The following is a 24728-nucleotide window of genomic DNA, read 5'->3' as shown; positions in this document are numbered from 1 at the left end:
GAGGTGTGCGGACACTATTAACATGGGAAAGCGAAGGGCCATTCGAAGGCCCTGGGTTGGGGAATTAGGAGAGGGGAGCCCAGGTCTGGGTGCTGTGGGTGCTGGGAATGGGGAAGGCAGGGGAATGAGGGAATCTGACTTAGAACCCCAAATGGTTGGGTGGGATGGAGGCACAGTGCAGAGGATGTGGCCCCATAAGGGTAACTGAGCCCTTGGGGATGCTGCTGGATGCAGCAGGGGACAAGGGGTGTGACACAGTGGGGATGGAACAGACCCCCAGGGCCAGCCTGCAAAGTTCAGGGGTTCACCAGGGTGCCACCAAGGAGGACCGAGACGGTGCAAGCTGAGCCAGGAAACTAAGCAGGCCATCCCTGCAACCTGCTCCAAGGAGAGGCCAGAGCCCATGCCCTCCCCGTTTCCAAGGGACTGTGGGGCTTGGAGGGTGGCGCTATCCCAGTGCGGAGAGACCTCTGCTCCCATTTCCACACCCGGGCTGACTTGTTTTGGGTACATATCCCTCCCACCAGGTCCCAGGAGCTCTGCAGCCAGGAACAGGGTGGCCCTTCCTAGAATCCTGGCTGGGGGTGGGAGTGGACCTGCCCCCCTCCCAGTCTGCACAGAGAAGCCCTGGTGTCTGATGCCACAAGCAAGTGTCATGCCCCCACTCCCATGGTGTCCTCTGGCCCATAGGGCCCTTCTCTTCAGCCTCCAAGGCTGGGATTGTGAACTCTGCCCCTGGACCCTGCGTCACTCTTCTGGGGAGCCGTCTCTACCCTAACCTTAGACCATGGCCCCTTGCCACCTGTGTCTCTGGGTACCCACAGCCCTACCTTTCATCCCACTGTTGCTTTCCCCTTGCAGCCCACACTGCTTGGACCCCTCATCCCCCCTTAGCCCCATGTCCCACACCCCACCCCCACCCCCGAGGCCCTGTTCCAATCCCCACTCCTCTGGGTAGCGAAAAGGCCATCAGGCCTCTCCCTCCACCCATGAACACCCCTGCCCTGGGGCCTCTTCCTGAGGGCGGGCCCCCCATGCAGCCAGCCCTGCTGTCTCATGCTACTCATTACTCTCCTCCAGAACTACAAGCCCATAAAGGCAAGTCCTTCACACAGGCCCACCATGTGGTGGGCACATGGCAGGTACCCACCACACCACAGCCTTCAGAAAGCAAAGCTGAGAATCTACTGGGTGGCCTGTCACTGGTGGGCGACTGCCAATAGCTGCAGGGCCAGGGTGGTGCCTGGATGGGCAGTGGGAGGGCCTCTCCCCTCTGCCCCACATTCTAGGCCAGAGCCTGGCAGAAAGGGCATGGGCAGGCCCGACACAAAAAGACACAGCAAGCACGCAGCCCAACACTGCTGCCCACAAACCACTTCTGAATCTGCCCAGCAAAGGTACTGGCCCACCAGACAGCTGGGGACACAGGCTCAGAAGAGGTTAAGTCCAAGTTGCTCAGGGGATTAGGTGGAGCTGGGGCACTGACCGCCCCCCCCCCAGTGACATCTGGGGACCACACTCCCACCAGCACATCTCTTGTGCATAACTGAGGGCTCTCCCAGCCTTGCGGGAGCTGCTGACAACCGGCCTGACCCACCTTGCAGAGCAGAGACCACCCACCCCTGCTTTTCAAGTGTTCATGGGTGTCCCCCTGAAGGCCTCATTTCCTAGGAAGGCCCTGGCAGTCCACAGGAGCCAGGACCATGCCCAAGAAGGGGGCTCAAGGCTTGGCCACACTCAAGACCCACAGAAAGTGCCCCCCGTCCAGGCACTCCACTCCTGGCTCTTCAGGCAACCCACTCCACCTCATCGCACAAGAGCCTTGGTTCATCCCGGGATGAGACTAGGATGCAGAGACCACACTCTGACAAAGGGCTCACAGACAGCTCAAGAAATACATCAACAGGGTTTTATTTACAGGGGAGTGGGCTCTAGTCAAACAAGCCGAACCCCATGTCGTCATCTGACTCTTCCGACTCCTCCTTCTTCTCCTCCTTCTTCTCCTCTGCTGCAGGGAGAAAGAGCGTGGTGAGAAATGCCTGCGGTGCAGGCCACACTCCCAGCAGAGACCCCAGTGTCTGCAGAGAGAGCTGCCTGAGCCTCCACTTACCTGCGGCTGGGGCAGAACCCGCAGCAGGAGCTGCAGCTCCTGGGGCCGCAGAGACGGCCACAGCCCCGCCAGCAGGCACTCTGGCCAGCTTGCCAATACCTACAGAGAACAGAAAGGAGAGGTGAGACCACAGCAGGAGCCCGGCCTCAACGTTACTCAAGAGTAACGAGACACTTAGCCCAATGTATTAGGATCCACGTCATAGGTTCCTGATCTCCCACACAGGAGGGTCTGTTGTCACTCCCAGAAATTGGCTTCTAGGAATCCCTCCAGCTGGGCTACAAGACCACAGCGCCCTGCCCTGGAGGTAAGCTAGACAAACATGTTTACCATCAGGCCCCAGTGTCCAGCAGCGAGCTCAGAGACCAGGCTGTCTGCTGAGCTGGCTTTGCCCCGTCACGGACCCAAGGACAGAAACAGCTCCCCAAGAGCTCAACTTCCAGACAAGTCCCACCTACTCCAGTCTGACAGCACAGGGCAGGGGCCTGTGGTCAGCCCTAGCACCCCAAGAAGGGGATGGAGAGACTTGCTTACAAATGCCCAGTGAGAGCACGGGCGTGCTGTCCCGGGGCTGTCTAGAAGTGCCCGCGGCATGAGCCCACTGAAACCCCGCTCACTCCTCTGGGTAAGACTTCTAGGGTGCTCTGGTCCACAAGCGAAACCTGGCAGGTCACAGGCTGACCGGCAGGAATTAGAATGGACCGTGAAAACGAAAGCCCCGGACACAACCTCACCCTGGGCAATGACGTCCTCGATGTTCTTTCCGTTCAGCTCACTGATGACCTAAAAGACAGGAATGGCCTAGTTTACGAGAGAGGCCTACCATCACACCCCTGCCCCCAGCACAGCCGTCACGGCCGACTCAGGACAGGTGAACTGAGACGCCCTACATGTAAAAACTAACACCAAACCTTACCTCTGAGAAAGGATGCAAAATATCTCACTTTACACTCAATACGTGTCAAAGTAAGTTTCACCAAGTTGGGTGAAAGAAAATAAGGTCAAGATGAACGTCACCGCTTTTATTAAAAAAAAAAAATTACTATGAAACCTTCAGTTACACGTGACTTGTGTTTCTACTAAGCCACGCTGAGATATGGCTTCACTCCCAAGTTTTCTTCCTTCGGGCTGTACCAGTACATCAGGGCAACCCCAAAACCATATGGGCTGGCAGAAATCGGCGGGAACCTACACTTCCCCAAAGGGAAACGCCGGGTCGGGTAACGGAGGGGTCCCCCTGTGCGGAGTACAGAGCAGACCGGGGGCTTCGGGCCCCAGCGAGGCGGCTACCTTGTTGAGCCGGTCGTCGTCCGCCTCGATGCCCACGCTGTCCAAGATCTTCTTGATGTCCTTGGCGTTGGGAGAGGAATTGCCCCCGAGGGCGGCCAGCAGGTAGGAGGCGACGTAGCGCATCCTGCGGCGCGAGGAGAGGGCGGCGGAGTTACGGGGAGGCCTCCCACCCCCACCCCGGCCCGTGGGCGGCCACGCGTGGCTCGGTCCGGGGACCCCGCAGAGGCTCGGCTCGCGCCCTGCCCAGCCCGCCCTCCCTCCGCGGCACTCCCGGCCCGGCCCGCGCCCCGGCCTGCCCGTCCCACTAACTTGGCGGCGGCGAAGAAGCCTCGCGCGTGCGACTTCGGCGGCGTTAGGGACGGAAAGGAAGGGGCCGGTGCGGGGGGCGGGGGTAATTCGCTACCCAGAAGCCTCCGGAACCTGCGCGCAGCGCCCCTTGAGAGCGCCTCCTAGTGATGTCAGACGGTGCCTAGCCCCGGAAGACGCAGGTGACGCCATTATCCCGTCTTGTCCCACAGCCACCACCAAAAAGGCGGAAGGCAGTTCCGGGCCGCCTTCTTGTATAAGTGGGGTGAGTGCCCCTCGAGATCCCTGGGGGAATCGGGGTAGAGCGAGACGCAAGTCCGAATGCAGCGTTTTTCCCTTTAGGGCTCCCAGGATGCCACGCGGCGCCTACAGCTCCCACCATGCAGCGCAGCCTTCACGCCCAGGACGCATCTCTGCGGGAGAGGCTGACGCGGCCGGCGAACTACAAGTCCCATAGTGCATGGAGACCGGAAGCGCGGGTACGCTGCTGCGTGCGCGGCCCGCACATGGCCCGGGCTCTATTGCACTGGTCCAGCCCGCTGCCCTTCCGGGTCTCAGGTGGTTCCCAGCCGTGGGAACAGTAGGTCGCTGTCCGGCCCGCCTAGTGGGGTGGACGAGCTGCTCCGCGCGCTCACACCGCCGAATCGAGCCGCTGCTCCCCCCCAGCGCCTTGGTGGGGGCTCCGGCCGAAGCTGGGAGGCCCTGTCACCGCCGCCCCGAGGAGCGGGAGCCAGGAGTGCCGAAGCCCTCGTGACTGCCCCCCCGACCCCCCGCCCTGGCCTTGTCGGCTCGGGACAGATCTCAGGGTCCACGCGGACATAGCACACGTAACTCATTCACTCTCCGTGTCAGGAACCCTGCTGCAGGCTGGCGTCGGTCCTGAGGGAACAGGCCCGGTTCTGCCTCCGCAGAACTCAGGTTCTAGTGCGCGGACACACAAAGTAAATAAACGAGGCAGTCCCAGGCTGACACTGCCACGGGGCTGAAGGATGAGAAGGAGCCGGCCCTGCGAAGATGTGGGGCGAGCATCAGGCCCCGGGGGTCAGATGCAAAGACCCAACTAAGGTGGCCAGAGATGGGTTCAGAGGCAGCAGCCAGCCCATGCGGGCTCGGACAGCAGGTGAACCCACGTGTTAGTGCCAAGCACTGGTTTGTTAACGCAAGCCACACGGTACCCTTATCGTATAGATGAGGTCAGGCGTAGAAAGGTTTTCTTGCTCGGTCACACAGCTGCGGTAAAGTGGGGAAACCATTTGGGAAGGATGGGACTTTACTGCAATCACACAAGAAAGTGTTGTGATTGTTTTTATTTAAATTTTTTAATGGTAAAATAATACATAACGTAAAACTTACCATTTTAATCATGCAATTTAGGGGCACTAGGTGCATTGACGTTGTGCAATCATCACCCCCATCTAGCTCCAGAACTTCTCAAACTGAGCTCTGTACACATTAAACAATAGCTCCCCATTCCCCTCCCCCAGCCCCTGGCCCCCACCATTTAACATTCCGTTTCTATGTATTTGACTGCTCTAGGGACTCTACAGAAGTGGAGTCATACAGCCTTTATCCTTTTGTGTCTGGCTTGTTTCTTTTAGAGTAATGCTCTCAAGGTTCATCCACATTATAACGTGTCAGAATTTCATTTCTTTTTAAGGCTGAATAATGTTCCTGTGATTGTTTTTTTGTTTGTTTTAAATTTTTCTGGCAGCTATCTGGAAACTGAAGGCGGGATAGGAGCTGGGGAGAATGGAGGCCTGGTGGGAACTGCCCATCCGGGTGGGAGGGATGGCGGTAGCTGGTGAGGGTGGAGGAAAGAGAGTGCACACGGTATCATTTGGGGCAGAACAGGCAGAAGCAGATGTGTTCGTGTGTCCATTTATAGGCACCGACTGTGCGGGGTGAGGAAGCAGGAGTGGGGAAGTTTCTCGAGAGTCAGACAGACCTGGTTTGAGGTCCTTGGCTTTGGCGCTCACCAGCTAGTGGCCTTGGGCAACATCTGATCTCTCGGAGCCGCCTTTTCCTTCCTTGTAAGATGCGGAAAGATAGGAGGCAGCATGTGAGGAAGCCCACTGCTGGAGGCATGTGACCCACAGTGATCACTGTAAAAGTAGGGCCATTGGAGCTGGGGCCCAGCCTCTGCAGGGCTTGAGAGGAGGCCTTTGGGGCTGTCTAGGGACATTCTCAGAGCTGTCCTCTGGCAGGAGGTGGGTGTGGGGCAGCAGCTTTGACCAGCACCCGATACCCCCTTCAGCCAGAGATCGCACTAGCTCATTTCAGCATGGGGCCGGGAATGCACAGCCCTAGAGCTGAGCGGGCCCAGGGCCTGAGAACCTCTGAAAGGTTGGGTTTGGTGGCGCGCAACGCGGGCCCTCCCGCGGAAGGCTGGACGGCAGAGGCACGCAGGCCTACAGGAAGCTGAGTGCAGCAGGGCGGCGACCGGCGGAGGGCGGGGCGGGAGGGACACTGAGATCCTGGCCTGCGGACCCTCGCCGGACATGAGGCGAGCTTCCGATGCGGCGGGACCCGGAAACGCGCCGCCGGGAGCGCAGGTGACGCAAGGGCCGCGGGCGCGCCGTGGGGAGGGCGGTGCGAGTAGGGCGCGCTCTCCCGCCCGGGACCCGCCCCGAGAGGTGGGGGCCGCGACTGCGCGGTGCACCGACCTCCTCTGCGGACCGAGGTGCGACCTGGAAGTGGCGGGGAGCCCACCTCCAGGCGCCAGGAAGTGGGGTCCGGTCCTTAGGAACCCCCTCACACTCACTGCTCTGACATACGCGGGCACGATCACCCGGCCCTTGCCTGGAACACCGGCCCCACGTGGTAGATGAGAGCCAGGACCTCTGGTCAAAGCCGAGGAATGTGAAGGTTGGAGGTGGGGCTGGACCCAGAGGGGGTGGGGGGTGGAATAGGACTTGACACCTCTAGGAGTCTCTTGTCAAGTTTCCAGATTTGGGACATGAAGCCTCACTTTTCCCCTCTCCCCCAAGCACGTCCCCAGGCCCCTCTGCACACAGAGGTCTCCCTGCCTGCTGCCTTCCCAGCCCTGGGGAGTCCTATTCCCCAGCCCCATTTCAGCGATTATCTGTCCAGCCTAGGCTTTGGGCTCTGGACCAGCTGGCCTGGCTCAAGAGCTGCCCCCAGCCAGAGTCACCCTTCCTCTGGCTAGAGGACGCCCAGCCTCCTCCTACCCACTCCTCCCCCTGACTCTGCAGCCTCCCTGGGCCCTGCCTGAGCAGGCCTGCCTGGCGAGCTGGGACATGTCTGGCCCCAGAGGACAGCCGGTGGGCGATGGCTGCGGTGGCGGAGGGGCTGGAGCCCGAGACGGTGGCTGTAGAAGATGCTGCCAGAGATGCTACAGATGCTGTGGAGGCAGGGCTGGGGGTACCCCCTCTCCTGGTTGGGAACCGGCTGAGCCTGGACCTATACCCCAGGGGCTGCCGCCGGCTGCTGCACCTGTGTGCCCAGCAGGTCCGTCAGCTGCTGGAGGTGGAGTTCCTGCAGCTGAGTGGCCACGAGGACGCTCAGCTGCTGCAGGCCACCCTGGCCCGTCTGCCCTGGAGCCTGCCACGCCTCCGCTCCCTGGTCCTCAAAGGTGAGCCCCACCTGGTCCCAGCCTCATCGCTAGCTCTTGCCTCTGCTTCTTGGTCCTGAAAGGCAAACCCCGGTCCCAGCCTCATCACTGTTCTCTGCACAGCGCTACCCAACCCCTTTTCCCCCAAGGGGAAGCTGGCTGAGCCTGGGCTCCTGGACCTGGCAGCTGCCGGAGGGGTCTCCAGCAGACCCCAGTGTGGGTATTTTTCCTGGGGTGGGTCACAGGTGACGACTGTCAGCTGAGAAGAGCCTGCGTTGTCTGTCGCTGCCTCCTTCATCTGCTGGTGACTCTCCAGTATCTGTGTCCACCTCTCGCTGTCTAAGTGGGGTTGGGGTGGAGGTCTGTGTTTCCATGCACCTATTTCCCTGGCTGGCAGGGCTGAGGTGGGACCTGGGACTCTGGCTCTGAGAGCCACATCTGCCTTTCCCCCACCCAGGTGGGCAACATCGGGACGCTCTGGGTGCCTGCCTCCGGGGCTCCCTCGCCACGCTGCCCACCAGCCTGAGTGGCCTCACCCACTTGGCCCACCTGGACCTGAGCTTCAACAGCCTGGAGACGTTGCCAGCCTGTGTCCCGCAGCTGCGTGGCCTGAGTGCCCTTCTGCTCTCTCATAACTGCCTCTCAGAGCTGCCTGAGGCCCTAGGGGCCCTCCCCGCCCTCACCTTCCTCGCTGCCACCCACAACCGCCTGCAAACGCTGCCCACAGCACTGGGGTCCTTGTCCAGCCTGCAGCGCCTCGATCTCTCTGAGAACCTGCTGGATGCTCTGCCCCCTGAGATCGGAGGCCTGAGCAGCCTGACCGAGCTCAACCTGGCCTCCAACCGGCTGCAGGGCCTCCCTGCCTCCCTTGGTGAGTCGCAGCCTTGGCTCCCTGGGCCTGACGGGCCTGACGGCCTGTCGGCCACTGCCCAGTCTGCCCTATCCCTCAGCCCTCTCTCCTCTGCAGGGCCTCGCGCTCACAGGCTGGCCCACCTTGAGCCTTCGCCCTCCTCGGCAGCCCTTGTTTGACCCCCACTTCCCTGGCTGTTGAGGCTCCCTGTGCAGGCCTGCCCGAGCTCTCTCGTCCAGCCAAAGGGCGGAGACTGAAAGGGTTTCTCTGGGAGGCCCCAGCGCGAGCGGCCTGGCCTGGCCTGGCGCTGCAGGGCTGGGGTGGCCCTGTGCGGCCTCCGCGGGTCCTAAGCTGGCGCCCCTGCAGCGGGCCTGCGGTCCCTGCGGTTCCTCGTTCTGCACAGCAACCTTCTGGCTTCGGTGCCTGATGGCCTGGCCCGCCTCCCGCTGCTCGCCCGGCTCGACCTGAGGGACAACCAGCTCCGGGACGTGCCCCCCGAGCTACTGGATGCCCCCTTCGTGCGCCTGCAAGGAAACCCCCTGGGTGGGCCTAGCCCCGACCCCCACAGTCCTCCAGGTAGGCTCGCTGGTGGGGACGGGGGCAGACCACAGACAGGATGCAGGTGTCATCACCATCCTAACAGCCCACTGTCCTTCCACAGGGACACCCGTGGTCCCAGAAATGCCCAGACTGTTGCTGACTTCAGATCTGGACAGGTATGGTGTGGAGGAGGGGCTGGGCTGCAAAAGCGTCTGTCCACCCTGTCACCCTGTCCACTCTGTACACCTGCCCGTGCCTTGGGGGTCTCCTAGAGTTGCCCAGGGTGCCAGACTCAGACATATGGGACCCTGCTGCGTTTGACCCGATGTCCACCCTGTCTTCCCTCAGCTTCACCGTGACCCCCCTAGGCTGCTCTGTGACCCTGGCCTGCGGTGTCCGCTTGCAGTTCCCTGTGGGAGCCACTGCTACCCCTGTTACCATCCGCTATCGACTGTGGCTGCCAGAGCCACGCCTCGTCCCCCTGGGTCCCCATGACTCTCTGCTCAGTGGTGTCCTGGAGCTGCAGCCCCATGGGGTGGCCTTCCAGAAGGCACGGCCAGGGTGGGTCGGGGCAGGTGAGGAGGGCCCAGCCGTGGCCCTGGCACTCACAGCACCCTTGCCTGGCAGGAGGTGGGCCTGTGGCTGCTCTTTGTGCCCCCACGGGCCCGGCGTTGCCGTGAGGTGGTGGTCAGGACCCTGAGTGACGATAGCTGGAGTGACCTGGAGACCCACCTGGAGGAAGAAGCGCCCAAGGTGAGGGCTGTCCAGGCCCATCTGGGAGGGGAGCATCTCTGCCCTCGCCCAAATGTCCCTGACTCTGTTCCTCTGCCCCACTCCGTGCCCGGCGAAGCCCCTGATCCTGTCCCTCTGCCCCCCCCGTGCCCGGCGAAGCCCCGACCCTGTCCCTCTGCCCACCCCGTGCCTGGCGAAGCCCCTGACCCTGTCCCTCTGCCCCCCCGTGCCCGGCGAAGCCCCTGACCCTGTCCCTCTGTCCCCCCCCGTGCCCGGCAAAGCCCCGACCCTGTCCCTCTGCCCCCCCCGTGCCCGGCGAAGCCCCGACCCTGTCCCTCTGTCCCCCCCCGTGCCCGGCGAAGCCCCCGACCCTGTCCCTCTGTCCCCCCCCGTGCCCGGCGAAGCCCCCGACCCTGTCCCTCTGCCCCACCCCGTGCCCGGCGAAGCCCCTGACCCTGTTCCCCTGCCCCCCAACACCCAGCAGCTCTGGGCTCGCTGCCAGGTGCCTCACTTCTCCTGGTTCCTTGTGGTTTCGCGCCCTGTATCTGACGCCTGCCTGGTGCCACCAGAGGGGACATTGCTGTGCTCCTCAGGACATCCTGGGGTCAAGGTCACATTCCCCCCTGGGGCCACTGAGGAGCCCCGTCATGTCCGCATGCAGGTATGGGCAGGGCAGCTGCCATGGGTGGCGGGTGGTACCTGGACACAGAGGTGATCGCTCGGGTGCCCTCTGCTCCAGGTGGTGCACGTGGGCAGCAGAGAACTGCCGGCCCTGCTGGGAGAGCCTGAGGCAGCCGCCAGCCCCGTGCTCTACCTCTCCCAGAGCGGCCCCCCGAGCTTCCTTCGGCCAGTCACCGTGCAGCTGCCTCTGCCCCCCGGCGTCACAGGTGAGAGGCGGCCATGTGGCCTCCTGGACCTGTAGCCATGGGGTGGGGGGTGACAGTGCTCAGAAGGGGGGCCCCGGGCAGGGAGGCCTCAGCCTGTGCCCCCTGCCACCCACAGGCCTGAGTGTGGACCGCTCGCACCTGCACCTGCTGTACCGGGCTCTTCCCGCGGCCACCTGGGATGACATCACGGCGCAGGTCGCGCTGGAGCTCACCCACCTGTATGCTCGCTTCCAGGTCACGCGCTTCTCCTGGTCAGTGCCCCCTCCCTCCGCCTCCTTGGTCCCCCACCCCCGCCCTGGCCTGTGCACCCTGCTCACGCCCAGCCTTCCCAGGTACTGGCTCTGGTACACCACCAAGACCTGCGTGGGGGGCCTGGCGCGGAAGGCCTGGGAGCGGCTGCGGCTGCACCGCGTGCGCCTCATCGCGCTGCAGAGGCGCCGGGACCCCGAGCAGGTCCTGCTGCAGTGCCTGCCCCGCAACAAGGTGGGGCGGGGGCAGAGGGCTGGGAGGGCGGGGTGGGGGCCGGGGGGCCAGGGCAGGGCACTGGGCTCCCAGCCAGTGGGTCGCCCCCGCAGGTGGACAGCACCCTGCGGCGGCTGCTGGAGCGGTACCGCGGCCCGGAGCCCTCAGACACCGTGGAGATGTTTGAGGGTGAGAAATTCTTCGCTGCCTTCGAGAGGGGCATCAACGTGGATGCTGGTAGGCCCCCTGCGCCCGGAGAAGGGACCCTGGGGTCTGCCCCCGCAGTCCCTGCTGAGCCCACCCCCTGCCCCCAGACCGTCCAGACTGTGTGGAGGGCAGGGTGTGCTTCATCTTCTACTCACACCTGAAGAACCTGAAGGAGGTGTATGTGACCACAACCCTGGACCGGCGGGCTCAGGCCGTGAGGGGCCAGGTGGGCCAACGGGGTAGGGCACCCCGGGCTGCTGGGCCGAGGCCGGAGCGCTGAAGCCCACCTCATCCCACCCACAGGTGTCCTTCTACCGGGGAGAGGTGCCAGAGGAGGTGCCTGAGGAGGCGGAGGCTGCTCGGCAGAAGAGAGGTGCAGACGCCCCGTGGATGGCCACTCTGCCCATTAAGCTGCCGGTGCGGCCTGGCAGGGGGAGCGTGTGTAAAGGGGGAAGGCTGTGGCCAGGGGTATGGGCTGGAGCCAGGGGCGGGGCCAGGGCTCACTGCCACTGCGTCTTCCCCACAGAGACTGCGGGGATCCGAGGGCCCAGGGCAGGGGGCTGGCCTCTCCCTGGCACCTCTGAACCTGGGCGACGCCGAGACTGGGTTCCTGACACAGAGCAACCTGCTAAATGTGGCCGGGCGCCTGGGCCCTGACTGGCCAGCCGTGGCCCTGCACCTGGGTTTGCCCTACCGTGAGTTACAGCGCATCCGGCATGAGTTCCGGTGAGTTCTTTTGAGCCTCCCTTCCCACTGCTGGCCTACTGGAGGCTGGCTACAGTTCTGTCCAGGGGAGGTGGGGGCAGGGCAAACAGTCAGGAAAGGGAGGGTCTAGCCACCCCTGGCCCAGGGAAGAAGGAACCCATCTTGGGAGGGTGATCAAGACCCTGGGTGTGGCGGGGGGTCCTGGGCTGGGCCCCTCCCTCACCATTCCCCTGTCCCCCCAGGGATGACCTGGATGGGCAGATCCGCCATATGCTCTTCTCCTGGGCTGAGCGCCAGGCTGGGCAGCCAGGGGCTGTGGGGCTCCTCGTGGAGGCCCTGGAGCAGAGTGACCGGCGGGACGTGGCCGAAGAGGTGCGGGCTGTCTTGGAGCTTGGCCGCCGCAAGTACCAGGAGGGCATCCAGCGCACAAGCCTGGCCCCCGGGGACCTGGGCCCACCTGGCTCTTCAGCATCACAACCCCCCGGGCCTGCCCAGGCCTAGAACCTACCGACTTTGGGCTGGTCCCTGACATCCTCTGGCCAATGGTTAGAGGCTCCCACTTTCAAACCTCCCCTGGGTATGGGGACAGTGACCCTCTCCTCCTCGTATAACAAACGTGCACCATCCTGGCTGCTGTCTCAGAGCTCAGTTTCTTTGCTGGGTGGAGAGGCAGGTGGAAGGCACGGGGAGGCCAGATCAGAGGCCTGGCCCCTGCTGCGAGGGGGCCTGTGCACAGGCTTCCCCCACAGCCCCCGCTCCTGCCTGTCTCCGGCCCAGCGCCTCCTCTTGTCCTGATCTCTGGGAGAGAGGGGGCCCCAGCTACAAGGTAACGGCGGCACCGCCGATGGATACAAATTCACCCTGTGCGGGATTGCACATCTGCCCTTTGGGGGAGGTGAGGGGCAGGTGCTTCGGCAGTTCAGTCCCCTCCCAGCACCGCTCCTCCCCTAGGACACCTCGTCCCAGCGCACCTTGCCATCCGCTGGCCCGACGGGAGTAGTCCCTGGTCCCCGGCCCATGCACGGGCGCGAGGCCGGACACGCAGGGAAGACCCTTGGGGACCTAGGGTGAGGGCTTGGTGCTGGGCTGTGGCCCGCCGGGCGCAGTGGCCGCGGCGGCCAGGAGAGGGAGCCGGAGGCCGCGAGCGGGCCGAGGACCGGGGGCGGAGCGCGCGCGGCGCCGAGCGGACGCGCCCCCGCGTTTAGGTGAAGCCGGGCGCGCGGCGCGGCGGGGAGGCGAGAGCGGCGGCGGCGGCGGCGGCGGCGGCGGCGGCGGCAGAGCGCGCGGTGAGTGCCCGCGGGGCGGCTCCCATCCGTGGCGCCCACCCGAGTGCAGCCCGGCTGCGAGGGCGAGGGGCACCACGACGGCTGTGGGAGGTGACATCTGCCCGGACGAGGCGGCTCCTGCGGGGCCCGCGCCGGCGGATGCTGCGACCCGCTGCCGCTGGAGTGTGGGAGGCCGTGCTCGGCCCCGGGCGGTGCCGGGCGCGCTCCCCGCGCACACGTGTCCCCGCGGGGTAGGAGATGGGGGCCGGTGGCCAAGGAGCAGAAGCCCGGCCGTAGGGGGGGGACACACGTGGGTCCCTGCTGGACGTATGTGGACACGTGCTTGGCTGGAGTCGCCATCGCCTGGAGGGGGACAGCGTGGCCGTCCGGACCCCCTCCAGCGAGACGGGGAGTTGAGCCGGCCTCCAAGCGGAGCCCTGAACTCCCACCCCGCGCCTCCTTTGTCACCGGCTTGGCGCCCCTCCAGACGGCTGGACAGAAAGCGCCTACCTGGGGGGAAGGCGCTGGGGGAGATTGAATGGGGAGCAAATGGCCAGTCCCAGACTCTGAGCCTCACCCCCATTGCCTTTTTGGGGGGTGGGGGAGCTCAACGGCTTCATTTGTGGGAGGTTTTACCGCTGGGGGGCCTGGAAGCAGCAGCATCGTCCTGTGGGTGGTCTCTGTGAGCTGCGGTGTCCACAGCCTTGCCTGCAATCCCAGTTTACCAGGCTGCGGGGAACCGGAGGGGGTACAGGGAGGGCTGACAGCCCTGGGGCCTCAGGCCTGGCTGGGGCTGCCAGGTTTCTATGGCAACATGGGGGCGCAAGGGGAGGGCCCTCCAAGCTGTCTCATGAGCAGGGTGTGGGAACACTGAGTGAGGACAGAAAAAGGAGCGTTCAGGGTCCGGAGGACCCCTTGCCAATCGTCTCCCGGCAGAGCCCACTGCCCCCACTGTTCGCAGTTCTGCAACCGTCTTCCCCCACTCCAGCCGGCAGAGTGTGATGTGGGACCCCAGGGCTGCCTGTCTTCTTGGGACAGCTGCTCCCCTCCCCACCTTGGATAGTCTGTCTGACTTCCGGGGCCCCCATCATCCAGATGTCCCTTACCCCAGACGGGAGGCGGAGCTCACTCAGTCCCCATACAGCAGGATGTGGACCTTGCCCCCAAGGGTCTGGGACAGCGGAGAGAGGCGGCTGTGGCCAGTCTACACCTGGAGGGTGGGGGTGGGTGGGGGTGGGAAGAGAGGGTCAGGTTGAAGTGCAGAGGTCAGACTCCTCTCTGCAGGCTGGAGCACGGAGAAGCAGGTCCTGGCACTGAGGCCCTGGGCGAGTGGGGGGTGTGCAGCTTGGCAGGGCAGAGGGCTCTGGGAGTGCTGGTTCCCATGTCCTCTGGACCTGCCAGGTGAACAGGCCTATGGGTGGCAACCAGTAGCCTCTGAGGTCCAGCCACCCCCACCCTGGCCTTTCCAGCCTTTCTTTCTCTGCTCCAGCGTGAGTTTTCCCTGAAGTCCACCTTTCCCCAAAAGACCCACAAGTCCCACAGGCACGAGTGGACACAGACCCATCTCCACCCCATGGCACCAGATTTCCCATGCCTGGGCACAGAGAGAGCCCTATCCTTGGGGTCCCAGGGCCCTAGGCAGATCCAGCCTGCAGGCTGCAGACAGAAACCCATGGGGCACCTGGGGGCACGGTGGTCAGGGGCTGGGGACCCTGTGAACCGGTTGCGTGGCTTGGCTGGGTCAGCCCGAGTCTGACCCACTGCCCCACGGGCTGGAGGGGGCTCCGAGGCCAGTCCCTGCCTCCGAGAAGCTGTCACACCCCCTTCTCATCCCTTCTCCCACAGGGGCAGGGAGCCTCATCCCGCCCAAAGTGAAAGAGAAAGTCACCACCCCCCTCAGGCCCGCCCCGCCCCGCAGCCAATCCCCGCAGCCAGCACCGCCCTCGGCCGCTGGATCTCCTCCACCCGCCCGCGGGCTGTAGTCGCGGAGGAGGAGCCGGTCCGGTGCACCTTGGGGTGAGCGGGACCGCGGCAGGGGGCGGAGGGGCTGATGAGGAGGCAGGGGACATCCCGGCCCAGGAAAGCTGAGGTGAAGGTCACCAGTTCTCGGGGGGACGACAGGTGTGAGCCAGCCGTGTGACCCTGGGTGGCAGCGCTTCGGGTGGGAGCCTGTGACAGCTGGCCTCTGAGGGGGCCAGAGTCGGGGTGAGGACCCCACAGCCCAGTTTTTATGGCTGTGCCCCCCATGGGAGGCCCCCGAGGCTGGCTCTGGCTCCCCAAGCCTGCCCCTAGAGAGAGGGGCCTCTTGTCTCTGCACCCCTGGAATAGCTGGGGGACTAGCCCCAGAGAGCCTCGGAAGGTCAGCCATCCCCCTCCCAGAGGTCCCGGTCGCTGGGTTCCTCCGTGTGTGTGGGTGTGTTGGGTGTGAGTCTGGGGGTGAAATTCCTGGGAGGGGGGGCACAGGGCTGGCTGTGGCTGCGTTGGCGCTTCTCCGGTCACCAGGGGAGCGGATGGTCTGGGGTCCAGCGTGGAGTTGCCACGGGAGTCGGGGCAGCATCTACTGGGCAGTTGTGAGCTGAGCCCCAGTGTGGATCCTGGGGCACTCTCACCCCCCTCCTGAAGAGGGCAGGTGCCCGCTGCCTCTGCTCAAGGATGGGGGCCGTCACAGCCCAGTCCAGGGGCGGAGGTGCCCTGACCGGCGTGTTGGCCCCATCCCCTGTTGCTGCCTCCCCAGAGGCGCCTGGCCCTTTAAAGGGCTCCGCGCACGTGAGCGAGCGAGGCCAGCTGGGAGGACGCAGCCAGTGGGGGCGCCTTGAGGGGAAGCTGGACGGCCCAGGGATGGGGCTAAGGGGCAGCGCTTCACCGCACACTGCGCGCCCAGGACGTGCGGAGGGCCCCAGCCTGGGAGGGGGAGCTAGGGGGAGGGGCTCGGTGCCCCTTCAGGAGACCTGGGAGGGAGGCTGTGGGGGGCTTACTCCTCTGGTGTGCCTCTGAGTGGTGGGTCTGCCCCCCCCCCCCCCGCTGATCCCAGTCCCCTCTTCTAGGACAGAAGTGTTGGTTTTCAAACTCCCCTGGAGGTAGAGGACCGCCCCTCCCCCTCCTCCAGCACCACCTCCGCTGTCTGGTATCCCCCTCTGCGGCTCCTACCTACCTGAGTGCTCCCGAGTTAAATGGCTGATAAGCAGATCAGGTCAGAACCCCACCCAGCCCCACCCCTGCCCTGCCCTCCCCTCCCCGCCTCCGACCTATGGCTGAGGAGGTCGTCCTGACACTCCCTCTGCCCACACAGTCTGCCAGCCAAGCTCATCAATGGCGGCATCGCTGGGCTGATCGGGGTCACCTGCGTGTTCCCCATCGACCTGGCCAAGACGAGGCTGCAGAACCAGCAGAATGGCCAGCGCCTGTACACCAGCATGTGAGCCTGCCGGGCGGGGGGTAGCGGGCGTGGAGCCATGGGTGTGGGGCAGACTTCTGCACTCTGCTCCTGTGTCCCCCCCATCCTGTTAAACCAAAGGGGAAACTGAGGGGGCCAGACCTGGGGGAGCTCCTCCCTGAGTCAGGGCTGGGGCCGTTGCTGGATGCCAGGCTGATCCCCTGCTCGCTCCCACCCCCTGGGCTGTAGGTCTGACTGCCTCATCAAGACCATCCGCTCAGAGGGCTACTTCGGGATGTACCGCGGTGAGGCTGGGCATGGGGCAGGCCTGGGTAGCACCCTCCTGCAGCCCCAGAGGGGTCCTACCATAGCAGCGGGGAGGCAGGTGGGAAGCCAGGGCGGGGCAGCGTACCTGTGCCGGGTGTGACAGTGTGGACCTGGCCCGTGGGTGCTGGGGGGATAGGGGGTGGGACCTCTGGGGCACGGCAGTTCTCAGCCCCGTCCCCCACTCACTACCAGTGCGCAGCATGGCAGGACACTGTCTCCACCACAGTGGCCGCAGCCCCCTCCCCTGCCTCCCGGGACGGGTGGGACCCTGTCTGTGCCAGGAGGTTGGGAGGGACGGGTCGGGTCGTTACTGCAAAGCAGCTTAGGAGACAATCTCCAAGCCTGGATTTGCCCAGATGCTGTGCAGCCCTGTGTCCTCGCCGCTGAGAGGGGCTCGCCACTGCCTCCCCAGCTCTGACCCGCGCCAGGCCGGACGTGGCCTTACCCAGAGCCCCAACACGAGCACGTCTGTAGCCCAGGGGAGGTGTCCCTCAGGGAGGCCGCCCACTGGACTGGGAGGGTTATGTGGGAGGCTGAGCAGAGTGCCTGGAGAAGGCACTGCCTGGCCCGCTGGTTCCCGCCCCTGCCAGGCACAAATGTGGGCGAGAGGGCAGGACGCAGCCCAGGAGTGACGGGGGGGGTGGGAGGCAAGTGCTGGCGGAGAGCCTCCCCAGCCCAGGCCACTGACCTGTCTGTGCTCCCCGGTGTGCCACACAGGAGCCGCCGTGAACCTGACCCTTGTCACCCCCGAGAAGGCCATCAAGCTGGCAGCCAATGACTTCTTCCGATATCAGCTCTCCAAGGACGGGTGAGGGGCTCGGCCGGCTGCTGGGGGCCAGGGTCGTGAGGGGGAGGGGTCTGTGCTTCCAGACAAAGGATGAAGGCTCCGTCTTCCTGGGGGCCCCTCACCTGACCTTGCAGGGCCCCCTCCTCCCTTCCTCCCCCTCCCCCTCCCCCTCCTCCCCCTCCTCTCTCTCCTCCCCTGCTCCTTCCCTTCCCCCTCCCCCTCCCCCTCCTCCCCCTCCCCTCCTCCCCCTCCCCTCCTCCCCTCCTCCCCCTCCCCTCCTCCCCTCCTCCCCCTCCCCTCCTCCCCCTCCTCCCCCTCCCCTCCTCCCCTTCCCCCTCCTCCCCCTCCTCCTCCCCTTCCCCCTCCTCCCCCAGAGGAGGTCAGTGGTGCTGAGTCAGTGGTGCCCAGGCCCCAGGGGTCCTTGGCCCCCAGCCACTGCCTGCTGCCCCTTGTAGGTTGGGATTTGGGGGGCACTGACCAGTTTTTCCCATTACCCGAGGGTGGGGCTGAAACGGCAGTAGTACCTTGGAGCACTTGAACTGCCCCCCCACTCCATTTCTCTTTGCTCAACAACGGCCCCTTGGCCCTTCCCTGGCCCTGCCAGGAGCCATCTGTCAATTGGGCTCAGCGCCTGTTGCTGGAGAGCCTGAAGGGTGTCTGAGGCTGCAGGGGTCTGTACCCCACAGGGCTGCCTCCACCTCCACCCCTCCCATGCCCCCTCACTCCTGGGCGCACTGGGAGGCCCCCAGGGCCTCTGACTCTTCCTTGAAGCCCCACCCTCTTTACTACAGGCAGAAGTTGACCCTGTTCAAGGAGATGCTGGCGGGCTGTGGGGCCGGCACCTGCCAGGTGATCGTGACCACCCCCATGGAGATGCTGAAGATCCAGCTCCAGGACGCGGGCCGCATTGGTGAGGGCGCGGGGCGGCAGGGCAGCTGGGCGGGGGAACTAGCCAGGCCCCTGCGGTGCCACCACCTCGTGCCTCGTGCCGAGAGGGAGACCAGTAGGCCGTCCCCTTTCTCCCCAGCCGCCCAGAGGAAGACCCTATCTGGCCAGGCCCAGCTTTCCGGCCGGGGGGGTGCCCAGCCCTCCGTGGAGGCTCCAGCTGCACCCCGGCCCACAGCCACTCAGCTGACCCGGGACCTGCTGCGGAGCCACGGCATCGCCGGCCTCTACAAGGGACTGGGGGCCACGCTGCTCAGGTAGGGGGGCAGGGCGGTTTGGGGGCAGCCCACCCACCTGCCCCCCACCTCCCAGCCAGTCACCATCGCCCTCCCTCCGCAGGGACGTCCCCTTCTCCATCGTCTACTTCCCCCTCTTTGCCAACCTGAACCAGCTGGGCCGGCCGGCATCTGGGGAGAAGTCTCCTTTCTACGTGTCCTTCCTGGCCGGCTGTGTGGCTGGGAGCACGGCTGCCGTGGCTGTCAACCCCTGTGACGGTCAGTGCCCAGGCCTGGGCCCGGGTCGGGGACGGGGCTGAGGAGTGGGGTCGGCGGTGAGGGGCCCACACTGACCCGCACGCCCCCTGCAGTGGTGAAGACCCGGCTCCAGACGCTCCAGCGCGGCATCAACGAGGACACCTACTCGGGGTTCCTGGACTGCGCCAGGTGGGCGAGCCCCGGCGGGTGTGGAGCGGGGGTGGGGTGGCCCCAGCCCTGCGGCTCTGACCCACCTCCCCCCCACAGGAAGATCTTGCGGAACGAGGGCCCCACAGCCTTCCTGAAGGGCGCTTACTGCCGCGCCCTGGTCATCGCCCCGCTGTTCGGCATTGCTCAGGTGGTCTACTTCCTGGGCATCGCCGAGACCCTGCTGGGGCTGCCACGAGTCCAGCCCTGATCCCGGCAGCCATCCCATGCCCTCCAGCTGAGCGGGACCAGAGTGGGGCCAGAGCCAGGCAACGCACCCGGATGATGCGAGAGAGTCTCTCCCCACATGGATGTGGGGGGCGGTGGGGGGAGTGGAAGGGGTGCAGGGTCCACACGGTGTGCACACGTGGGCCTGGTGGGGTCCTGCCTGCACGACCGCTGGGATCAATGTCTTAGGTAGAAAACTCAGAAATCTTTACATTCCTGGAGCCAGCCCTGCCCACCTTTGCCCCCGCCTGAACACCCCCAGGGACAGAGCTGGTCTCTGGACTGGGGACCCCCAGGCCTGGGCTGGGCAAGCTGGACCCTCCCCTCCAGTCTACCAGCTCCCGTCCCCGAGGCTTGGCCCCTAGTCCACAGAGGGGACCCTGCACAAACCTATTTATTAACTTGCTGAGCACAAGTGGCTCTGTCCATCCCCCCGTCTGTCCGTCCAGCCTCCCCTGCTGCTGTTCTCGCCTTGGCCAGCCTTGCGGGAGGATTGGGCTCTCCTGCCCCCCATATTGAGCCAGGAATCCTAGGCTGGGGGTCACCCTGCGTTCTGACTCCCAGGACAGGTTCCCCGCACCCACTGTGAGACCCAGTCTCCCTCCTGGTAGGCCTCTCGGCCTCCAGCCCAGGCTGGGGACCCAGAGCGTGTGAAGTCGGGGCACATGTATGAATGTTGTGGGGAGTAGCTGGTGGCAGCCCTTTGCTGGCCTGGCCCCTCAGGGATGGGGCTGCTGGGGGTCCTGCCACCCTTCCCCACGTGGCCAGGCGCGCGCGTGTGTGTGCGCGTGCGTGTGCACACGTGTGCTTTGTGTGCCCTAGACTCCCCACTGCCCCCGTCCAGAAATTCATTTCTCTGGCCTGTCCCCTCCTGCTGCACCTTTAGTAGACCCCTCTTCTGAGACCACCACCCTGGTGCAGGATTGGCCATAGGGGAGGGCAGGCACGAGCACCAGTCTGGAGCCTGGGAGCGTCTGTTCCTCTTGCAGAGGTGCCAGGAGCTGCCCCTCCAGTCTTCCCAGGGCCCACCCCGCTCTCTGGGCCTCTGCATACGGCCACCCCCACAATTAGTAAAGCTCCGCCCTCCCAGCGGCCTCCCCCCCCCCCCCCCCCCCCGCCGCCCACTGATGTTGTGAATTCAGGCAGAGGCTCACCCTGCCCTGCCCTTTCCCCAGCCACGTGATCGTGTTGGTGATTGATCTGATGTGCCGGTGCTGTGTTCCCCCACTCCCCGGGCCCCCTCCCTGGAGGCCCCTTCCCAGTGACACTACCTGGGGCTCAGGCCTGGGCCCCCCAGTTCACGGTTGTTCCTGGGAGCTGCCCTCTCCCGTCACATCTGTACCTTGGAAGCTGCTGCTGCTGCTGCTTACAGAATTATATTTTTTTTCTTTCAAATTCAAGAGTTTTAAGAAGTTGTAACTTTTTGTGTCTTGTCATGTAAGAAGATAAATAAATATTCTAAGTAGATGCCTCTTCTCTGAGACTCTGGTAGGGGTGAGGAGGGGAAGGGCGCCCTCCTCTTCTGGTAACTGGCTCCCCTCAGCCGGCAGTCCTGGGTCCGTCTGCCCCCCACTGATGGGCACACTGGCTGGAGGGGGTCCTGGGCGGAGTGGCCTCCTGACTCCCTCACAGCCTGGGATGGGGTTGCGGAAAAGCCAGCCTCGGCCCCTCACCTACCTGACTCTAAGCTGCCCTTGGGATTAAAAGCAGAGCTGGGTTTGGGGGCCCCAGAGGTGTCAGCCAGCTCGGGGCGCTGTGGTGGCCGAGAGCAGGTGGGCGGAGCCAGCGCTGATGCGGTCCCCGCCCCCCTTCCTGCGCCGGAAGCAGTGCATTGTGGGAAACTCCCAGTCCTTGATCCGCAGCCGCCGCCCGCCGCCCGCCGCCCGCCGTGGTCCCGCGGAGAGCGCGCTGCGCCGAGGTGGGAGCGCCGGGAGCAGCAGCGTAAGGCGGCGGGGACTCCGCGGCCTGGGGTCTGGGGCGGGGTGGGGGCGTTGGGCCCCGCAGGAAGAAGCAGCGGTTCTCCGCTATGAAGGTCACCGGGGGCCCTCCGGGGCCCTTGCTCTCTTGGGCACAGCGGCCAGGAGGGGGAGGGGTAGCCGGGTGACGTTACTATGAGCCAGAAATAACCAAGGGTCTGGGGGAGGTGGAGAGTGGACCCCCTGCCCTTTGCAAACTTGATGCCCAGCAGCTGGGTGCCCCTCCAGAATGGCAGGGGTGAGGGGCTGCTGGGGTTCCCCGGGAAGTAGGCCAGCAGCTGGGCCTCTCATCAGGACACCCCCATCACGCCGTGACCTTCAGGCGACCTTCACTGTGGTTAGTGTGCATTGCCAGGGCGGGGACCTGGGGCCGCCACCCCCCACGCAGGCTCCCTCTCCCTGAGGGTGGAGGTGGGAGTTCTCACCCTCCTGGAGAAGCGGCAGACCGCCGGTGTCCGGGTGTCCAGGGAGGGAAGATTCAGGCCCAGAGTGGCGAGGCCCCCAGTCCCCCTTCCCTCCCTAGACATTGAAGCTCTGGGCCAGGCCTTCCCTACAGCGCAGAGCCCCCATCCTCTGCCTGGCCCAGATTCGGGGATGCTGAGGCTGATGACAGGGCGCCTGCCGACCCCAGACTCACACCAGGGATTCCCTCCACTCCCAGAGGCAGGTGTGGCCTCAGGGTCACAGAGGACTCCCTGCTCTTAGGCCGGAGCAGGCAAGGCCAGTCATGGGGGCGGGTGCCCGGCGCTGGGGGGAGTAGATGGCTGGCTGGGAGGCACAGGCCTGTCACGGCCACCCTGGCTTCTCCAGCCTTCTGAGAAGACACCTTGGTTTTGTCACATCCAGGTCCTGGTGGCCTGGGGCCCATTCCTACCCTACCAAGGCCCGAGAGCCCAGACTCTGGGTTCCTGCCCTGCCCTGCCTACCCCGCAGCCCGCCCAGCCCTGAGAAGGGTACGCAGTCAGTTCTGCCCACGGGGCCGCTGTCCACCTCCCCTGACCGCACACCCTTCTCAGGGCTGGGTGGGCTCTCTTCCCCACCCTGGGTCAGCGTGATGGACACGGCACACGTGTGGGCAAGACCATGTCACAGATGAGGAAGCTGAAGCCTCTGGCTGGTCTCATCCTGCCACCCCAGCCCAAAGTGGGCCCACAGCCCCTGCTTGTGTGCTTGGAGGGGCTTCTCAGAAGGTGCGTGAAGCCAGAAGGAGGCTGAGCCCTGGAAGAAGAGGGTCCAGAGAACTGAGCAGGGTCTCTATAGGGACAAGGAGGTGGGAGCTGGATAGGACGCCAAGTCTCTTGTCCCAGCCTCGTTGGGTCTCCCCCATCCCCCAGGCTCATAGGATGCCCAGGGGTGAGCTGTCCTGAGCTGCTGCGGTCTAGACACCTGCCTGTCCACGCACGCCACGTACAGCCCGCCAGCACACCCACCATGGAGTCCAGAGGGAAGTCGACCAGCAGCCCCAAGGCCGACACCAAGGCTGCTGCTGAGGCCCGAGCACCCACCGCTGCGGACGGGAAAGCCCCCTCGGCTAAGCCAGGGAAGAAGGAGGCCCAAGTGGAGAAGCAGGAGCCTCCAGCGGCCCCCACCCTGCCACCTGCCAAGAAGACCCCGACCAAGGCAGACCCTGCCCTCCTCAACAACCACAGCAACCTGAAGCCGGCCCCCGCAGCCCCCAGCAGCCCCGATGCAGCCCCCGAGCCCAAGGGCCCTGGGGATGGGGCTGAGGAGGGCGAGGCCCCCAACGGGGGCCCAGAGGGCCAAGGCCCCTGCCCTTTCGAGAACTTGACCCCCGTGCTTGTGGCTGGGGGCATGGCTGTGGCAGCTGCAGCCCTGATTCTTGGTGTGGCCTTCCTGGTCCGAAAAAAATGATGGCTGGTGCCCAGGTGGGGGCACAGCCACTTCCTGTACAGACCTCGGGAATCTAGTGCATGCCAAGTTCACACACAGCTATCTATACATACGTAATACATATACTTGTGTACCCCCCATATACACGCAGAGGAAGAGAGAGAGGGACAGGCCCCCTGCCAGCAGTGGAAACCAAGCCCCCTCGGTCGGTCAGTCCCCAGCACTTTCCCCTCTGAACCTGGGGGCAGAAGGAGCCCGGACTCTGTGGCTTACAGAGCAGCACGGGTGGAGCCCTGACATGGGGCGGAGGCTCAGCCTGGACCAGAGCACCTGGGGGCGGAGGAAGGAGTGGGCTGAGTGTGTCCGCCGCCTGTCCCAAGGGCCCCAGTGGTTCTGTGGGCTTCCTGGCAGCAACTTCCCGATGAGCCCCCAGGGTGGGTGCCCCCAGGGCTGGGCAGGGGTCTGGGATGGGTTCTGACCTGGGTCCAGCCCGCGTGGGGACATTAAAGGGTGTGGCTGTTTCACTCTCCCCATTTCTGCTCTTTGCTTGCAGCTTGGGGTGGGGCGTTCATCTGGGTGGGCTAACTCCGGGGGGCTGACCTCAGGCAGGCGGCCACACGGGCGGAGTTTCCGAGCCACTTGCCTGGTCGCCTGAGCGCTGGCTGGGTGGACAGACAGCCCGAAGGCTGGTGTCGGGAGGGGCTCCGCAAGTTTACCTTCTAGCTGGGCCCCCACATTTCCTGCCCTGACCCCCATCCCACCATGCGGCAGTTGTCCTGCGGGCAGCTGAGAGCCTGGCAGGGAGGCAGCTGTGCCGGCCTAGGCCCCCACAGACGGCGCCTCCTGCCTCACCCAGCGTCCTTGGAGTCTAACAAGCGTATACATGCAATAACACAGGTAGAGTAGAACCGCTTGGTGGGTGACCATCACCCACGTCCGCTGCCTCATTGCGCCTGCAGGGAGACCATGCTTTGCTGGGCCCGTGGCACGGTGGCAGTGGGCACTGTGGGAGCCCGATGTGCCCTTGCCTGGCCAGCTGGCCACTGGAACCCCGGGCCTGAGTGGAGGCCGAGTCTGAAATAAACTCTAATTATCTAAAGGCTGGGCTGGCGTCCTCACCTGCACGCGGCCGGGCCAGGCTGGGGCTGCCTGTCTGGGTGTGTGGGGTGTCATGTGTCCACACCGAGGGCCTTCCAGGGAGGGGCAGGGACCCCCAGGCGCCCCTCACCAGCCCTTCCTGCCACCTCCGTGCCCTTGGTCCTGGTGGGCTCTACCCACAGCCCCGCCCAGGGCCTAGCCCCTCCCAGACAGCCAAAGCCAGGCCTTCCTGCAGACCCTGACCCTAGATGGACACCCAGGGGCTGCAGGACCCACCCCCAGGCCCAGGCTGCCGGCCACAGCATGGGGTCGAGCTGTACTGGAGCCACGTTGGCAGGGGAAGGGGGACCTTGGCCCTCAGTCGTCCTCTCCAGCTGGGGACTCTTTCTTGACCCCTCTCTGCAGTGAGCTCGCCACTCCGGGGGGGTGGGGAGGTCACTGCAGGCAGGGGTGTCCCTCCTCTCATTCCCTTCCGCCCGCAGCTCCCTGCCCACCCTGGCCAGGTGTCCAACTGGGGGAGTCGCGCGGGCGTGGGCTC

At 65.0% G+C, this 24728-nt stretch overlaps 4 protein-coding genes across 8 annotated transcripts; 3 read left to right on the top strand and 1 right to left on the bottom strand.

The window, feature by feature from the left end:
- Nucleotides 1-1895: 1895 nt before the first annotated feature.
- RPLP2 (ribosomal protein lateral stalk subunit P2) lies at nucleotides 1896-3841 on the bottom strand. The gene is made up of 5 exons (XM_082626408.1): nucleotides 3710-3841; nucleotides 3401-3524; nucleotides 2845-2893; nucleotides 2111-2209; nucleotides 1896-2008 (listed from the first exon to the last, which is right to left on the bottom strand). The coding sequence occupies exons 2-5, from the start codon at nucleotides 3521-3523 to the stop codon at nucleotides 1932-1934; spliced, it is 348 nt and encodes a 115-aa protein (XP_082482534.1). The 5' UTR covers nucleotide 3524; nucleotides 3710-3841; the 3' UTR covers nucleotides 1896-1931.
- A 2318-nt stretch (nucleotides 3842-6159) lies between these two features.
- On the top strand, nucleotides 6160-12289 carry PIDD1 (p53-induced death domain protein 1). 2 transcript variants are annotated; one of them, XM_082626404.1, is made up of 16 exons: nucleotides 6160-6258; nucleotides 6919-7298; nucleotides 7735-8148; nucleotides 8494-8703; nucleotides 8789-8843; nucleotides 9016-9217; nucleotides 9295-9420; nucleotides 9881-10060; nucleotides 10139-10286; nucleotides 10402-10537; nucleotides 10619-10769; nucleotides 10862-10937; nucleotides 11063-11181; nucleotides 11259-11372; nucleotides 11482-11681; nucleotides 11903-12289. In XM_082626404.1, the coding sequence occupies exons 1-16, from the start codon at nucleotides 6221-6223 to the stop codon at nucleotides 12159-12161; spliced, it is 2808 nt and encodes a 935-aa protein (XP_082482530.1). In that variant the 5' UTR covers nucleotides 6160-6220; the 3' UTR covers nucleotides 12162-12289. The 2 variants fall into 2 exon arrangements, with proteins under 2 accessions (XP_082482530.1, XP_082482529.1); XM_082626403.1 differs by having other exon boundaries at nucleotides 10862-10985.
- Nucleotides 12290-12896: 607 nt separating this feature from the next.
- On the top strand, nucleotides 12897-20732 carry SLC25A22 (solute carrier family 25 member 22). 3 transcript variants are annotated; one of them, XM_082626406.1, is made up of 11 exons: nucleotides 12903-12946; nucleotides 14771-14941; nucleotides 15970-16115; nucleotides 16215-16340; nucleotides 16548-16603; nucleotides 17343-17433; nucleotides 18204-18322; nucleotides 18440-18614; nucleotides 18697-18851; nucleotides 18944-19019; nucleotides 19098-20732. In XM_082626406.1, exons 3-11 carry the CDS (start codon nucleotides 16096-16098, stop codon nucleotides 19246-19248), a joined length of 969 nt encoding a protein of 322 aa, XP_082482532.1. In that variant the 5' UTR covers nucleotides 12903-12946; nucleotides 14771-14941; nucleotides 15970-16095; the 3' UTR covers nucleotides 19249-20732. The 3 variants fall into 3 exon arrangements, with proteins under 3 accessions (XP_082482531.1, XP_082482532.1, XP_082482533.1); XM_082626405.1 differs by having other exon boundaries at nucleotides 12897-12946; nucleotides 18204-18614; XM_082626407.1 differs by lacking the exons at nucleotides 12903-12946; nucleotides 14771-14941; nucleotides 15970-16115; nucleotides 16215-16340; nucleotides 16548-16603 and adding an exon at nucleotides 17028-17091.
- A 373-nt stretch (nucleotides 20733-21105) lies between these two features.
- On the top strand, nucleotides 21106-24191 carry CEND1 (cell cycle exit and neuronal differentiation 1). Of its 2 annotated transcripts, none has more exons than XM_082629138.1 (2): nucleotides 21106-21183; nucleotides 22576-24191. In XM_082629138.1, the coding sequence occupies exon 2, from the start codon at nucleotides 22673-22675 to the stop codon at nucleotides 23111-23113; it is 441 nt and encodes a 146-aa protein (XP_082485264.1). In that variant the 5' UTR covers nucleotides 21106-21183; nucleotides 22576-22672; the 3' UTR covers nucleotides 23114-24191. The 2 variants fall into 2 exon arrangements, with proteins under 2 accessions (XP_082485264.1, XP_082485263.1); XM_082629137.1 differs by having other exon boundaries at nucleotides 21106-21206.
- Nucleotides 24192-24728: the final 537 nt, after the last annotated feature.

The sequence above is a fragment of the Mesoplodon mirus genome (genome assembly GCF_964341445.2).
Source record: "Mesoplodon mirus genome assembly, chromosome: 7".
NCBI classification, from domain to species: Eukaryota; Metazoa; Chordata; class Mammalia; order Artiodactyla; family Ziphiidae; genus Mesoplodon; species Mesoplodon mirus.
Note: the sequence above shows the minus strand (reverse complement) of the source record. Positions and strands in the feature narration are given on the sequence as shown.